General features: G+C 37.3%; 1 protein-coding gene across 4 annotated transcripts in view; it reads left to right on the top strand.

Annotated features, from left to right (window-relative positions):
- Positions 1 to 14,405, top strand: part of dip2bb (disco-interacting protein 2 homolog Bb) — a 44,668-nt gene that overhangs the window by 16,186 nt on the left and 14,077 nt on the right. For 2 of the 4 annotated variants that reach the window (XM_057337117.1, XM_057337115.1), the window contains exons 2-20: positions 828 to 899; positions 1,290 to 1,454; positions 4,733 to 4,858; positions 5,051 to 5,311; positions 8,077 to 8,217; positions 8,533 to 8,550; positions 9,683 to 9,802; positions 9,910 to 10,107; positions 10,190 to 10,281; positions 10,684 to 10,794; positions 10,889 to 11,012; positions 11,109 to 11,218; positions 11,388 to 11,490; positions 11,614 to 11,678; positions 13,177 to 13,270; positions 13,358 to 13,477; positions 13,590 to 13,704; positions 13,773 to 13,912; positions 14,220 to 14,356. In XM_057337117.1, the coding sequence (XP_057193100.1) occupies positions 828 to 899; positions 1,290 to 1,454; positions 4,733 to 4,858; positions 5,051 to 5,311; positions 8,077 to 8,217; positions 8,533 to 8,550; positions 9,683 to 9,802; positions 9,910 to 10,107; positions 10,190 to 10,281; positions 10,684 to 10,794; positions 10,889 to 11,012; positions 11,109 to 11,218; positions 11,388 to 11,490; positions 11,614 to 11,678; positions 13,177 to 13,270; positions 13,358 to 13,477; positions 13,590 to 13,704; positions 13,773 to 13,912; positions 14,220 to 14,356 (2,312 nt within the window). The remainder of the gene's footprint in view (positions 1 to 827; positions 900 to 1,289; positions 1,455 to 4,732; positions 4,859 to 5,050; positions 5,312 to 8,076; positions 8,218 to 8,532; positions 8,551 to 9,682; positions 9,803 to 9,909; positions 10,108 to 10,189; positions 10,282 to 10,683; positions 10,795 to 10,888; positions 11,013 to 11,108; positions 11,219 to 11,387; positions 11,491 to 11,613; positions 11,679 to 13,176; positions 13,271 to 13,357; positions 13,478 to 13,589; positions 13,705 to 13,772; positions 13,913 to 14,219; positions 14,357 to 14,405) is intronic. The other 2 variants (XM_057337118.1, XM_057337116.1) reach the window with 1 other exon arrangement.

Below are 14,405 nucleotides of genomic sequence, written 5' to 3'. Positions count from 1 at the left end.
TAAGTGCAAGGCCAATTTGATTTGAATGGGATTAGATTAAATATTTTTGTCTTAAAATCTTCACCCTTTGGGAAACGTGTTGAAATGAGCTTTGTGCTCCTTACCCTGAACACGTATCATCACCAAAGCTCTTTAGATCCCTCATAATCCCACTAGATTACACATTCTGCTCTATTTCCCACTCACAAGCACACAGATGCAGCATTTACTCACACCAATGGTCGACAAATGCAAGAATGTGTTGAACTTTTGGTATTACTTTTTTCTACTGCATATTGTGCGATATTGACGTATGGGATGTATGTGTATGGAGTTCACATACAGTGGGTCCATAAACATTAGGACACTACTCAGAATGTATTTATCGTAGTGCAGTGGATAAATATGTAAAGAAATAATTCTTGGTGCGGTCTTAAAACAAATGCTACCATGTGACACCTATTGGATTCCCAGAAAAGCCATTTCAGCTCACTCTATCATTCTTACGCCTTCTGCGGTCAAGTATTTCTGCTAAACTGTATAAATGACCATAGTCCTGATAACTGAACTGACCACATATCAGATTTCCTACATAGTGCTGTGCTGTTTTCGCATCTCATGTATCACTCACTCAAGAAATCAATATTTCATGTCCATTTATTCATATATTTGGTAGACATGTAATATGCACGCTAACATACAATAGTTATACCGAAATAAACCCATTCACTGTGATTGAATACTTTTTCGTGTCATGCTGGTGCCCCTGTCAGGGTGTGTCAAAAAAATGTGAACGGCATTTAATGGTCATGTTTTCAGATGGTAATTGCATTATCTTTCTTTTTAAGGTGACATCACACAAAAAGGATATGAGAAGAAGAGGGCCAAACTTTTAGCGCCCTACTTGGTACAAATACAAAGTAAGAATGACAGAAATATTCCTGCTTATTTATACTCGCCCCTTCTCCTTTTCTGCCATATTGCTCTCTCTCTTTCCTTGTTTTTCTTAGTTATCCACTGACTCATATGTTAATGTGGTTATGAAACATCCTCTCAGGCTGTTTCTCTTGAGGTTGAGGGTTTAAGTCAAAATCCCTCTGCCCTCTACTGATCATGTGTAGAGTGTTAGTTTGAATTGCTCTCACTTATTTGTTTACACTAGCGGTTGCTAGAAATATAGGAAGATAGTTCCGATGTTTTTATTTGTATTTGGTCCACTCTATACAATTTATCATTTACATAATCTGAAATCTTGGGTATGTTGCTGTGTATGTCAATTTGGCCGAATTTTGTTTTTGCTATTATTGCAGATTTGGCTCCGCCTCCAGCATACGATGGACAGTCCCCTGGTCCAAGCTCCGCCCCTGCACCTGAACCTGGCCCCTCCAACTCCTCTTCCTCCTCGTCCTCTCGTCACCGGCGCACACGGCGAACGCATCGGAGTAGTGGAACTAGAGATGAACGTTACAGATCAGGTAAAAACAGCATGTAAAACATACTCAGGGCTTCTGAACACTGTAGCCCCTGACTGAAAATTTAAGGAGGGCAAGCAAAAACTTTTAGAGGCACACCTTAAATCAGCCTGCAATGCAATTATTCACATTTTCCCCCAAAATAAATGTATTACTGATACTGACAAATAAGTTACTTGATGACAGCAGATTTGGTTCTGTTTATTTAAAGCAACACTTGAGAACTTTTTCTTATGGTTCCCCCATGTGGTTGATAAGCGCAATTGTCTGTTATCAGTGTCGTAAATGCTGTCACTGTATAAGCTTCCCCGTGTGCAGCGCAATACACGTGAATTTGTTTACCAAGCTGATGGAACAGAAACGGTGGAACAAACGCAGAAACGTCGTTTGGAAACCGCAGGCAGGGGATGGGAGGGGCTGTGTGTACTGACCCGAACACAGAACTTACAGTGTTGTTGTAGCAGCTATGAGGCTGCTCAGGTAGAAGCGGGAGTAGAATTCGTCCAGTTAAGAGTTGTTCTACCACTGAAATAATTTTAGAGACATTACTTTAAGGTCGAAAAACTACGAAGTGTTGCTTTAATCTACCACGTCAGTGAAAGACACGAAGGTGAAGTGTGTCATTTTCGCACCACCCAAGGCAACAAATGGAATTGCAAAATAATATTCTCACAGTCCCTTTTTTCCAGCCCATTGGGTGGACAAACAGGTCATCCCACCTTAAATTCACATTTTGGTTGACCCAGAGGTTCCTTTCGTATAATTTTCCTGGCACATTATACTAAGACAGGAGAATTTTAACATGAAATATTTAGACTTCACCTTTAAAACTTTGTAATAGATCTTTACAGGTTTTTTGAAGTACTATTTATAGAGCTGTATATAGACTGGCATTTCTTGAGATTTATAGAGTGTGAGGTTTACGCAGTTCCTGCAGATGTCATTTTCTGCATATGGTAATATTTGCCTGTTCTTTGACCACATTCTTGTATAAAATGGCTGCCTAAATGAAATGAGTCATTGGGTATTTCTTTTCCACTGTGGCTATAGAAAGATGGCATGTTGCTTACTGTAGGCTATATGTTTTAAAAGGATAATTCACCTAAAAATAAAAATGTAAAAATCATTATTTACTCACCATCAAAACCATCCGAACTTGTATTCATGGAACAAGTATACAACAACAGTATTTTTAATTTTGGAACAACAGTATTTTTATCTTGAATTATTTTATACTCCTCTGTTGTTTCATCAGTTCATGGTAATGGTCAACCAATGCTTTTTAATGATGCCGATATCATAATAGCAAAGTGACTGATGGCCAGAGTAATATGAATGTATTACTTAAAAATATAACTTATTTGATTGGTCAACCAGAAATGAAAATTCTGTCATGAATTATTCACTCTCTAGTTGTTCCAAACCTGTATAAATGTATTTGTTTGGTTGAGCACAGAGAAAGATATTTGGACGAATGCTTTTAACCAAACAGTTCTTGGCCATCATTGACTACCATAGTAGGAAAAATTACAATGGTAGTCAAAAGTGACCCAGAACTGTTGCTTTCCTACATTCTTCAAAATATCATATTTTGTGTTCAACAGAACAAAAAATATATATAAAGTATTATTTCCTACTATGATAGTCAATCCCATTGAAGAACCATCCAAGAACTGTTTGGTTATAAGCATTCTTCCAAAATCTTTCTCTGTGTTCATCAGAACAAAGACATTTATACAGATTTGGAACAACTCGAAGGTGAGTAAATGATGACAAAAAAATATTTTTGGGTGAACTATCCCTTTAAAAACATTACTGTGTTTCCTCTGACAAGCCAGATATGGCAGCATTGGCTAATTCAATGGTTTGAGTTCGGAGCAATACCATATTTGTGTGACCAACCAATGGGAGGACAGGGTTTTTCCTGGCTCAAAATGAGCCAGAGATGGTGCCATCCTGATCTTGTACACACACGTAGGCCTACCAGACCTTTTATTTTTTTCTAATAAAATTTGATGAAAATGACAATTATTAAGTTATATAAAATACTTTTATTCAACCAAACCAACTTTTTTTTTATCAAATAAAGCTTTTTTATCATTTTCAAAAAATTTACTTTTCAGCCCACAATAGCCAACTGAATTAACCAGTCTTACTAAATGAGCAAAGCTCATTCACATCTTGCATTCTCTGTGGTTCACTTTAAATGATTCAGTGATCTCTTATATTCGCTAGTGACTGAAAAGTTCAATAGTTTAAATGAATCGGTTCAAATGAGTCATTCGTGTGCGAGTCGTTCTGAATGCAATGTGCGTTCATACTGGCGAACTCGCTGTGTACAGTATACGCTGATTCAACGATCCAACTGCACAGCTAAAGACATTACAATGAAGTACGTCATGTTAATTTAAGAAATTTCAAGAAATTAAACGTACTTGGATGTAAAACAATTACTTTTTCTGCAACTCTTTTTAGCGCCTCAGTGTGCTGATAACGAAACACTGTGGCGTAATGCTGCAACTGCAGTTACGAATGACAGTCTGTTAAATGCACGCAGCATTTCTTGTGAAGACACCCGACGTAATTTTGGAGCGGCACGACATTTGACGGAGGCAGCCGCCTCCAATTTCTTTATGCAGGAAAAACCCTGGAGGAGTGTTTGGGAAGTTTTTTTGTAATTCACTACTGCAGTGTTCTGTTGAATTCACTACATAATCTATGTTCATGTCCTTGTTATGTAAGTGTTACCAAAATGCCCTGTCTTCAGGGTGATAGCCTGCTGGTTAAGGAGCTGTTTAGAAAAACAGAAGACGCCTTTCACTGAATTATTCTTTAAATCGTACCACACTTTATCACGGAAAAACCATGCCCCTTCATCTCAGGGAAAAGTTCACAGAAATAAGAAGATTCCCTCATAATTTACTCACTATCGTGTCATCTAAAATGTATATGACTTTGCTTCTTCAGTTGAACTTTCATTTCAATATTATTTTATATTAAATGCCTTCATGTTATCTTCTTATACTGTATAAAAGCCAACGTGGTGAGACTTCAAAAATGCACACACGTCCATTATTAAAATCATCCAGATTATTCCAGTGGTCTAATAAATGTCCTCTGAAGTAAACCAATACATAAATTGATCTTATTTAGCGATCGATACATCATGTATCAATGGCAATATACTGCACAGAGTTGTAAGTTCAATAATGGCGGCACGTTGATAACAATCATATTGGTGCTCGCGTGTCTTATGACACGAAATTGACCTTTTTTCTCAGACATTCATACAGAGGCGGTTCAAGCAGCATTGGCAAAGCATAAGGAGGAAAAGATGGCGCTGCCCATGCCAACCAAACGGCGCTCCACTTACGTACAGTCACCAATAGACAACTGTACCCCGCCAGGTAAGATTCCATACATAAACACACCAAAACTGTTACACTCGCATACTAGAGACAGTTATTAATACTACAGCACATACAGTAATAAAGTATCTGTTTGCCTATGTGAACTGAGAAACATAGTTTACATAGCTTACTATTCAGTTGTTAAAATACCTGTTCTTTCATATTTTCTTTTGCATCTTTCTCTCGCAGACTCCTCTTCTTCCTCTGAAGATGAGGCAGTGTCAAGTGAAAGTGCAGGGCCACAGCAGTCTCCAGACACCTGGATCAATAGTTCTGTTCACGGCTCCTCCACCTCCTCCTCTGCCTCCTCCACTCTGTCTCATGGAGAGTCTCGCCCCGCCCAGGCCGCGCAGTCTCAACAGGCCCCGCCTCCTCCTCACCAGGTTCAGCCGCCCCACTCGCACTCACAGCCCTCCGCCCTGGCAGAGGCCTTCGCTGCAACACGTATAGGTTAGTGTGCCACACATTACCCCACATCATTTTTAGATGCTTATCCAGTCATTGTTCATCTCTTTTTTATTTCGCAATTGTTTCTAAGCAGCTTTATTTATGTGAAATTATTGTTTTGTTTATTTGTTTGTCTCTTGACTATCAGTGAGAAGAATAGGAAGAGGTAAAATCAAGTGTTAGCAAATTTTCACTTTGCCCTGTGTGTGTAAGAATTGGCTATATGCATGCGTGACTTCCACGTTGCATGAACAATATGGAAAAATGAGAAAATAGATCAATTTGGCAGATGCTGTACAATACGGCACACATCAGTGGTATATAGAAGTGCTGTTCTACCGTATTTGAAATTATACTTTCATAAGTTAACATTTTGTTATAATATTAAAATACGATAGAACGCCGTTTCTATATACCACTGCTGTGTGCCGCAATGTACAGCATCTGCTAAATTGAACTATTTTCTCATTTTTCCATTTCTCTCTGCTTTAAGTCTCCCCAACCGGAAACTGCCTAGGGTTCTTCCTGTGAAACGCGGAAGTCACGCATGCATAGAGCCCATTGCTGTGTGAGTTATGAATTTGTCACCGCCCCCTCCGTAGGCCTCACTCCTTTAGCCTCTCCCCCGCTCTCTTGTCAAGCATGTGTATTTAAAGCCTATGAATGATTGATCCTTACATAGCACCTGATGAAATAATAAATACTAAAGACTTGAGACGTGCTCAAGTTACTATGCGGTTTAGGACTGATCATCTATTATGCTTTAATATGCGCTTGATTCCAGTCTGTATTTATTAAGGGAGTGTGTTCTTCCTGCACATGACTTACCCTGAGTGTGTGTAAAATGTCAAGAGATGTTAACAATACCTGTAGACAATATGTAGACTGCCATTAGCGCAACTGGGCTTCCGTTAATTGATAGTTATTTAAAAACAACAAGAAATGCCATTTGCATCTCTGTAGACACTATTTACACAGCATTTATTGTAAGGATAATACTTCCAACATCTATAATGTAGTGCTTTTTAGATTAAAATGGATTATTCAGCAAAACAATTATACAGGGTGGGGCTTGATTTTATTTTTGATTTTATGGAATTGTATTAGACTGATTTTTATTTATTACATAGCGGTTTATAAAAAAAAAGAAACTGAACAAGTCATATTAATATGAATTTTTTTCAACACGAAAGAGCGCAAAAAATGTGTTAGACATGAAACAAGTACACATATTTTTGACAGCAGTCAAATATACAGTTAAACTATTATATAGAAATAATAAGTATTCCAAAAAGCTGTTCACTAGTAAAACAGCAAATTTTTATGTTATGTTAATTTAAACCAGTGGTTCTCAAAGTAGTGGTACTTGAGCAGACCCGTGGTGGTACGTGACATGACAAGAAACTGTATATTCATTTCGTGTTTTAAATACAATGTCGAATGTTTAATACACGAACGATAAATGCGGAATACATCTCATATAGCCTATGTGCAATTTTTATATAGTTGTATTAATTATCGTTTATTTATCATTGGTCGATGTAACTCAGGCGCGTGACAGACAGCTCAAACACAGAGCGGGAGCAGACAGACGCTTGAGAGTCCGTCTCTCTCTTCTGATGAGCTGTGTGCAGATTAAGTTTATGTATTTCTGCACTTGAACCGCTGTTTAAAGCTGTTGTTAATGTTGTAAAGCGCTAATTCAACATGCGTCTGCATCTACTCGAGGTTAAATCAATGAAGCGCGCGTTGTGATTTAGTATTGATGCACCGCATTGACGAGCTGCTGCAGTAAAGTGTAAGGGGTGGTTTCCTGTGTGTCTGTTTGTTATATACAGCTGTTCTCTTGATGTTTGAGTATACCTAAATATTTATTTATCTTCCGTGTTAAATATTCTTTCTACATTGTCTGTCTTTAACAGGTGTTTCAGCAAGTCCCCACAAAGTTCATAAATCCCCCATAAGAGTCATTTACAGAGCCCTGTTTACAGTGCACGACAGAAAAGTGTTTTGTGTCCACTATTACTGCTGACTAACTTGAAAAACGTTCTTTAGTTTGAAAACAGCTGGTAAATAAAAAAGTGTTTGTATTATTAATAATACATCAGAATTGGAGGACGAGGATGTAAAGATAGCTCTACTATTAATTTTAATGTTTATTCATGTGATTTTTCTATGGCGGTCATTAGGTGGTACTTGGAACAACTCAATTTATTAAAGTGAAGTGAAGTGAATCGAACTGGCAACCTTCTCGTCACGAGTCCGACTCTCTAACCATTAGGCCACGACTGCCACTAAAGGTGGTACTTGATCTGAAAAGCTTGAGAACCACTGACTTAAACCATTGAGGTTTGCATGAGGCTAAAATGAAAACTTTGAAAGCGTTCTTTTTGTTTATTGAATTCAAATCAAAAACTGGCCTAAAATTTTTTGGAAAAATATAAACTAACAAAGAATTGAAATGTTGCCTCAGAAATAAACACTAAAATTATAATAATAAACAAGAATAAAAATATAATCTTAAGTAGCAACATAAAAAAATAAATAATAAAATGACAAAAGTATATAACAAAGTTGATCAATTGTTTACTTAAAAACAAAAAAATCTCAAAATAAAAGTTACATTTAAATATGAATAAAAACGTAATAAAACTAAAATACATATTGAAATAAATAAACTGAAATAAAACTCTGGCATGAGGAATAGGCATTATTTTTAAGACATGGTTGAATGTTGAATGCATGTAATGTGTGTTATTTCGGGTCAGATCCAGGAGGAGGAGTCGGGCCACCTGATGTACCATCCCAAGCTCAGGCCAGAGGCTCTCGTGTGGATCTCCCTGCCAATGCTGTGGTGCAAGGAATGACTCGAGGACAGAGCCGGTCCAGCATGATGGAGACAGCAGACGGTACTGAGTGTGTGTGTGTGTGTGTGTGTGTGTGTGTTGACTTGTACAAACAAAACATCCATACAGATAAAAAATAGTGAGAGAGATGAAAACATATTTGCGTGGTTCATTAATTGTACATACATTTTAAAATGTATGTCAGACTGTGAGTGCTCCTCATAACTTTCTTTCATGCTTCTTTGTGTTTACATCTTAATAAAGACGATTCAATGAGTCTTTATGAATGTTATGCTTGACTGCTTCATTAACTGCATCCTGTTGCTTTTTCCTGTTCTGCCTTTTATCCACTTGTGTCATGTTGCTTTTCTCTGTCAGTGAGAAGAGTAGCCAGAGGTGACAATTAGTCTTGCACATGTCCTGTAGTTTGAACCTGTGTTTGTATACTGTGTGTGTGTGTGCGCGTTACGTAGAGAGAGCACAAGCCACATTAAAACTATCAATTAGATAAATAATATAAAATAAAAATACTAAAAATCACTTTGCTCACAATGTGGTTTTACTCATTCCTGAGCCTTTGTAACATTTTTATAAAAGCTATTTTATAGCTCTCTGTATTTGATGTATATGATGAATAGAATATGTTATTAAGAAGATAATCACATACATTTCTCTGATTTAATTTGGTAGCGAAAACCTTTTGTGAATATGTTTGGACAGGACTGAAAAATACCACTGTGAGATATGTATGGGTAGTTGACAAATATACTGTAAATGTGTCCTGTGGGGTGACAGCAAAAATGTAGAAAAGACTAACAATGAAGATAAATCTTTCTTATACTGTTTTATATTATACATATAAATGAATTAGTTAAATAATTACTAGTTTTCTAAATTTGTGCTATGTCACACCATAGGACACATGTACGGTATATTTGTCAACTACCCATATATACATTGGCAACAAAAAGGTATTTGAACACTTATGTCAAAATGTTTTGGATGCAACAATGTATTCACAAAAAAATTATAATAATATTTTTATACAAAAGTATTCATCATAAATCCAAAAATAAAAAAAATACAAATTATTATAAATAATATTTAAATATATGCATGTATGTGTATGTGTTAATAAATACAAAATTATTATGCACAGTGCACAGATATATATTAGGTAAACACAAACTTTTATTCTGGATGCGATTAATCGTGATTAATCGTTTGACAGCCCTAATTATTACTATTATTAAAATTAATGTTTCTAAATGTCAGACTTCCAGAGATGTGTAGTTTTTATGATAAGTTTTTCTGAAAAGTAATTTTAAAAATAGCTCTACCATCATTTGTTTGCAGATGCCACTTTATTTCAAATTCGTATAAAGTGTGGCTTAAGTTTCAAAATACTTTTTGGGGCCATTGTGAGCTCTAGTCATAATTTGCAGATACCCAGATGAGGAGAGTATGTATGTGTGCGTGTTTGCTCGTCTGTCTCAACCCGCCCTGCCTGACCCTGATCCTGATGTAGGTGTCCCAGTGTCCAGTCGTGTCTCCACGAAGATCCAGCAGCTGCTTAACACACTTAAACGACCCAAACGGCCCCCGCTCAGCGAGTACTTCATGGATGACCAAGAAGAGATTGTGGAAGGTAAAAAATGATGAAATTAGTGAATGCCAATTGAATGCTAATTTTTTACATTTCTTTTAAGTGAACTATCCCTTTAAATCCCGTTGTTCGTCTCTATCTCTCCTCAGTTCCTCGGGCAGATCCTAACACTCCTAAACCAGAAGGTCGGCAGATTATCCCCGTGAAGGGGGAGCCTTTGGGTGTTGTTAGTAATTGGCCTCCTGCCCTTCAAGCGGCATTAACCCGATGGGGCGCCACACAGGGAAAAAGTCCTGCCCTCACAGCTCTTGACATCACTGGGAAACCGCTTTATACACTTACATATGGTAAGACTGAGCCAGATCACCTACAAGATACTTGACGGAGTGTTGTGATTGGCTGATGGTTGAGATTAACTTTGGTTGGCAGGCAAACTGTGGAGTCGTAGTGTGAAGCTGGCCTACACTCTCCTCCACAAACTGGGTACCAAAAATGAGCAGATCCTCAAACCAGGAGATCGGGTAAGAAAAACTGCCTTTTTAAGGGATAGTTCACCCAAAAATGAAAATTCTGTCATTATTAACATAACCGAACAACGGTGGTACTCATAGGCTTGCATTGGTTTTGTGTCTATAGAATAGAAGTGAATGGGTACCACCGTTGTTAAGTTACCAACAATCTTTAGTTATATAGGTTTGAAATGACATGAGGGTGATTGAATGATGACAGAATTTTTATATTGGGTGAACTATCCCTTTAAAACTGTAGGACAGACGACCTTCTGAAAATAATTCTTAGTGAAAACTTTCAGTAGTTTTTTGCGCATTATAACTTTGCTGTCATAACATTAATATCTCGTGATGAAGCAATATGCATAGCTAAAAGGAATTTCCCAAAAATGCTATGTCTTGATGTGCACCTAGGTGGCGCTGGTGTATCCTAACAGTGACCCTGGCATGTTTTGGGTTGCGTTTTATGGCTGTTTGTTGGCTGAGGTCATTCCCGTGCCCATTGAAGTTCCGCTGTCACGAAAGGTAAACATTCGAGAGCACTCTACATACCTTTCAAATGTAAATAGCGTGATATTGGTTCACATCGTGGTTCAAATGTTTCTGTGTGCGATTACAGGACGCAGGGAGCAGTCAGGTTGGTTTCTTGTTAGGAAGCTGTGGGGTGGGCCTCGCTCTGACCAGTGAGATCTGTCTGAAGGGTTTACCAAAAACCCCCACTGGAGAAATATTGCAATTTAAAGGTGATAGTCCTGACACACACTGTGTGTATGATCCATCCCATTTCAAAAGTGTGCAGGAAGTCTGTGAGGTGGCTATATAATGGATCTTTTTGATAGGCTGGCCCAGGTTAAAGTGGGTGGTGACTGACTCCAAATACCTCACCAAGCCGTCGAAAGACTGGCAGCCACATATCCCGACAGCCAACACTGACACAGCATACATAGAGGTGAAATCACGTGTTACTGCATTGTAACAGTAAATCAGTATATAAACATACAGAATATTGCACACATTTTATTGCAAATTTATAAGACTACTTGTTTTGACATCTTCAAAAGTTTGGTCTTCAACTGTTGTTTATGTGTGTGCATGTCTGTTGTATTTCTCTGATGCAGTATAAGGCCAGTAAGGAAGGTACAGTGATGGGTGTTGCAGTTTCAAAGGTTGCCATGTTAACACATTGCCAGGCACTTACTCAGGCCTGTAACTACTGTGAGGGTGAGTGGTTCTGTTGCTATGGAAACACCATCGTTTTATTGCAGCTACACTAAATCAAATAACCAGCAATGCAGCTTTATGCACTACATAGTCAGAGATGTAACTACATACGTCTGTACGCAGGTGAGACGCTGGTGAATGTTTTGGACTTTAAGAAGGACATGGGTTTGTGGCACGGAGTTCTTACGGTGAGTGTCAAAAGTCTGTAGATCAGAGTTTGTCACCAGTTTTGGCACTACAGACCATAATTCATACATAAACAGTTTATAATACACCTTCGTATCTCTTGCCACTATATCAATATCTATGTTTGAAACATAAAGTTGCAGGCTTTATATACTTCTCAAAAAAAAAAATCTCAAATTGACACTTCCCGAAATCGTACCCAATAGTTTTCAAGGTTATTTTAGGTTACTAAAATGAAAACTTTGAAAGCGTTTTTGTTTATTGAAATCAAATAAAATATTGGCTTAAAAAGTATTGGAAAAAATAAACTAACAAAGAATTGAAATGTTGCCTCAGAAATAAACTGAAATAAGTTTAAAGCACAAAAATTATAATAATAAACAAAACCAAAGCTCAAATTAATTCAACTTATATAGCAACATAAAACAAACAAATAAATAATAAAATGACAAAAGCAGATAACAAAGTTGCTAAATATTTAACAAAAATGAACATAAAAACTAAAATCTAAAACTAAAAGCTCATTTAAAATATGAATATAAACTAAATAAAACTAAAATCAAAACTATAATAACTCTGCTTTATATGATAAGTTATTAAGTACTTGGAGTTTGTGGTAAGGTAAGGAAACTTTTTATGTATTATATTTTTATGTACCTACGCAAAACCTTTTTTGTTTGTTTATTTTATAAATAAAAAGTTACGGATTGCAGGTTTAAAATGGTTTGACTGAGGCTTTGTCCGGATTACAAAGAAATATTGGTAACACTTTACAATAAGTTGCTATTTGTTACCAATTAGTTAATGCATTAGCTAACATAAACTAACAATGAACACTACTTCTACAGCATTTATAATCATAGTTCATGTTAATTTCAGCATTTACTAATACAGTTTAAAAATCAAACGTTGTGTCTGCTAACATTAGTTAATGTAACATGAACAAACATGAATAACTGCTGCATTAACTAACATTAACAAGGAGTAATAAATGCTATAAAACTAAATCTAAACCGTTCATTGTTAGCTAATGTCAGCAAATGCATTTACTACTGTTAACTAATACAACCTTATTGTAAAGTGTTACCGAAATATCTGTGTAATTTTATTACAACTATTTCATTCCAAAAACAAATGAAAGCATATTTAGTTTTTCCACATTACACTTGTCTTGTTTTTTGTGACGTGAAGTGTTTTCTATGTGTTTCACATTAGAGTAAACTGTAATTGTAAACTAACGGTACTGTTTAGCATGCTGACAAAATGTTCATATGCTCTCCTACTTGTAAGTCACTTTGGATGAAAGCGTGTGCCAAACGAATAAATGTAAATGTACAGTAATTATAATGGAGATTAGTCATTTAAAATGGGCTCCTTGACATTGGAAGGGGGGAAACGCTCAATTTTCTTGAAAACAATGTCAAAATTAAAAAATGGTATTGGTTACATAGTCTTTGTTTCCTTTATGCAATAACATCTGTGTTTTTGTGTATGTTCCAGAGTGTGATGAACCGAATCCACACCATCAGTGTTCCGTATGCAGTAATGAAGGCCTGTCCACTGTCCTGGGTTCAGCGAGTTCACATACACAAAGGTAAGATGCACACGGACGCGTGACTAAAAAGATGTCTGTTCACCGCACGCAAAAGCTGTGGTCTGACAATTGGATGTACTCCTGTAGCGCGGGTGGCCCTGGTAAAGTGCCGTGATCTGCACTGGGCGATGATGGCACACAGAGATCAGAGAGAAACCAGTCTGGCCTCTCTGCGCATGCTGATTGTTGCAGACGGAGCCAATCCCTGTGAGTTACGCTCACGAGCCTCAGAGATGCTGTTCGTTTGAAAGTTATTTATGCTGCTATTATACATTCATTTGTTTTTTTTCTTTCCGTCTCCATCTCTTTCTGAATTTAGGGTCAGTTTCATCATGTGATGCATTTTTGAACGTATTCCAGGCTCATGGCCTGAAGCCGGAGGTCATCTGCCCGTGTGCTACATCCCCTGAGGCCATGACAGTTGCCATACGCAGGTAAAGAATTTGAATAATATGCTGCATTTTTAATCTACAAATCAAAAATATTTGATATATTTCTTTAGGCCTGGGGTCTCTGGTGCTCCTCTACCAGCGAGAGCCGTCTTGTCAATGACTGGTCTGAGTCATGGAGTCATCAGGGTCAATACTGAAGACAAGAACTCTGCTCTTACTGTACAGGATGTGGGACATGTCATGCCTGGAGGTGTGTTGTGTCATAAAACAATAAGGAATCTGTAATGTTTATGCATGTTTTACATCAAACCACCAACTGCATCGTATTTTCATCTTTATTTTTTAAAACAAGGACGATGATAGTAGTAGTACCATTATATTCTCTGAAGAACTTCAATGTTAATACCATGGTGTATGATTTTTGTAGTCATTCCATACCATGCGATACATAAAACGTTCATGTTAATATCTGATTTCATGGTACTGGCATGGTCATTTTTTGCACAAAGTTTGTGGTTATGTATGCATGAATTAAATCTGTGTGTATTGTGCGTTAGCATTGATGTGCATTGTAAAACCGGACGGGCCGCCTATGCTGTGTAAGACGGATGAGATTGGAGAGATCGTTGTAAACTCTCGTGCCGGCGGGACCATGTACTACGGTCTGCCTGGGGTTACCAAAAACAACTTTGAGGTACGGCAGTCAATGGCAACATTATGATGTAACTTCGTGCACGAACAAT

Source organism: Triplophysa rosa, linkage group LG7 (genome assembly GCF_024868665.1).
Source record: "Triplophysa rosa linkage group LG7, Trosa_1v2, whole genome shotgun sequence".
In the NCBI taxonomy this organism is placed as follows: Eukaryota; Metazoa; Chordata; class Actinopteri; order Cypriniformes; family Nemacheilidae; genus Triplophysa; species Triplophysa rosa.
This window is presented reverse-complemented; position numbering and strand designations above follow the sequence as displayed.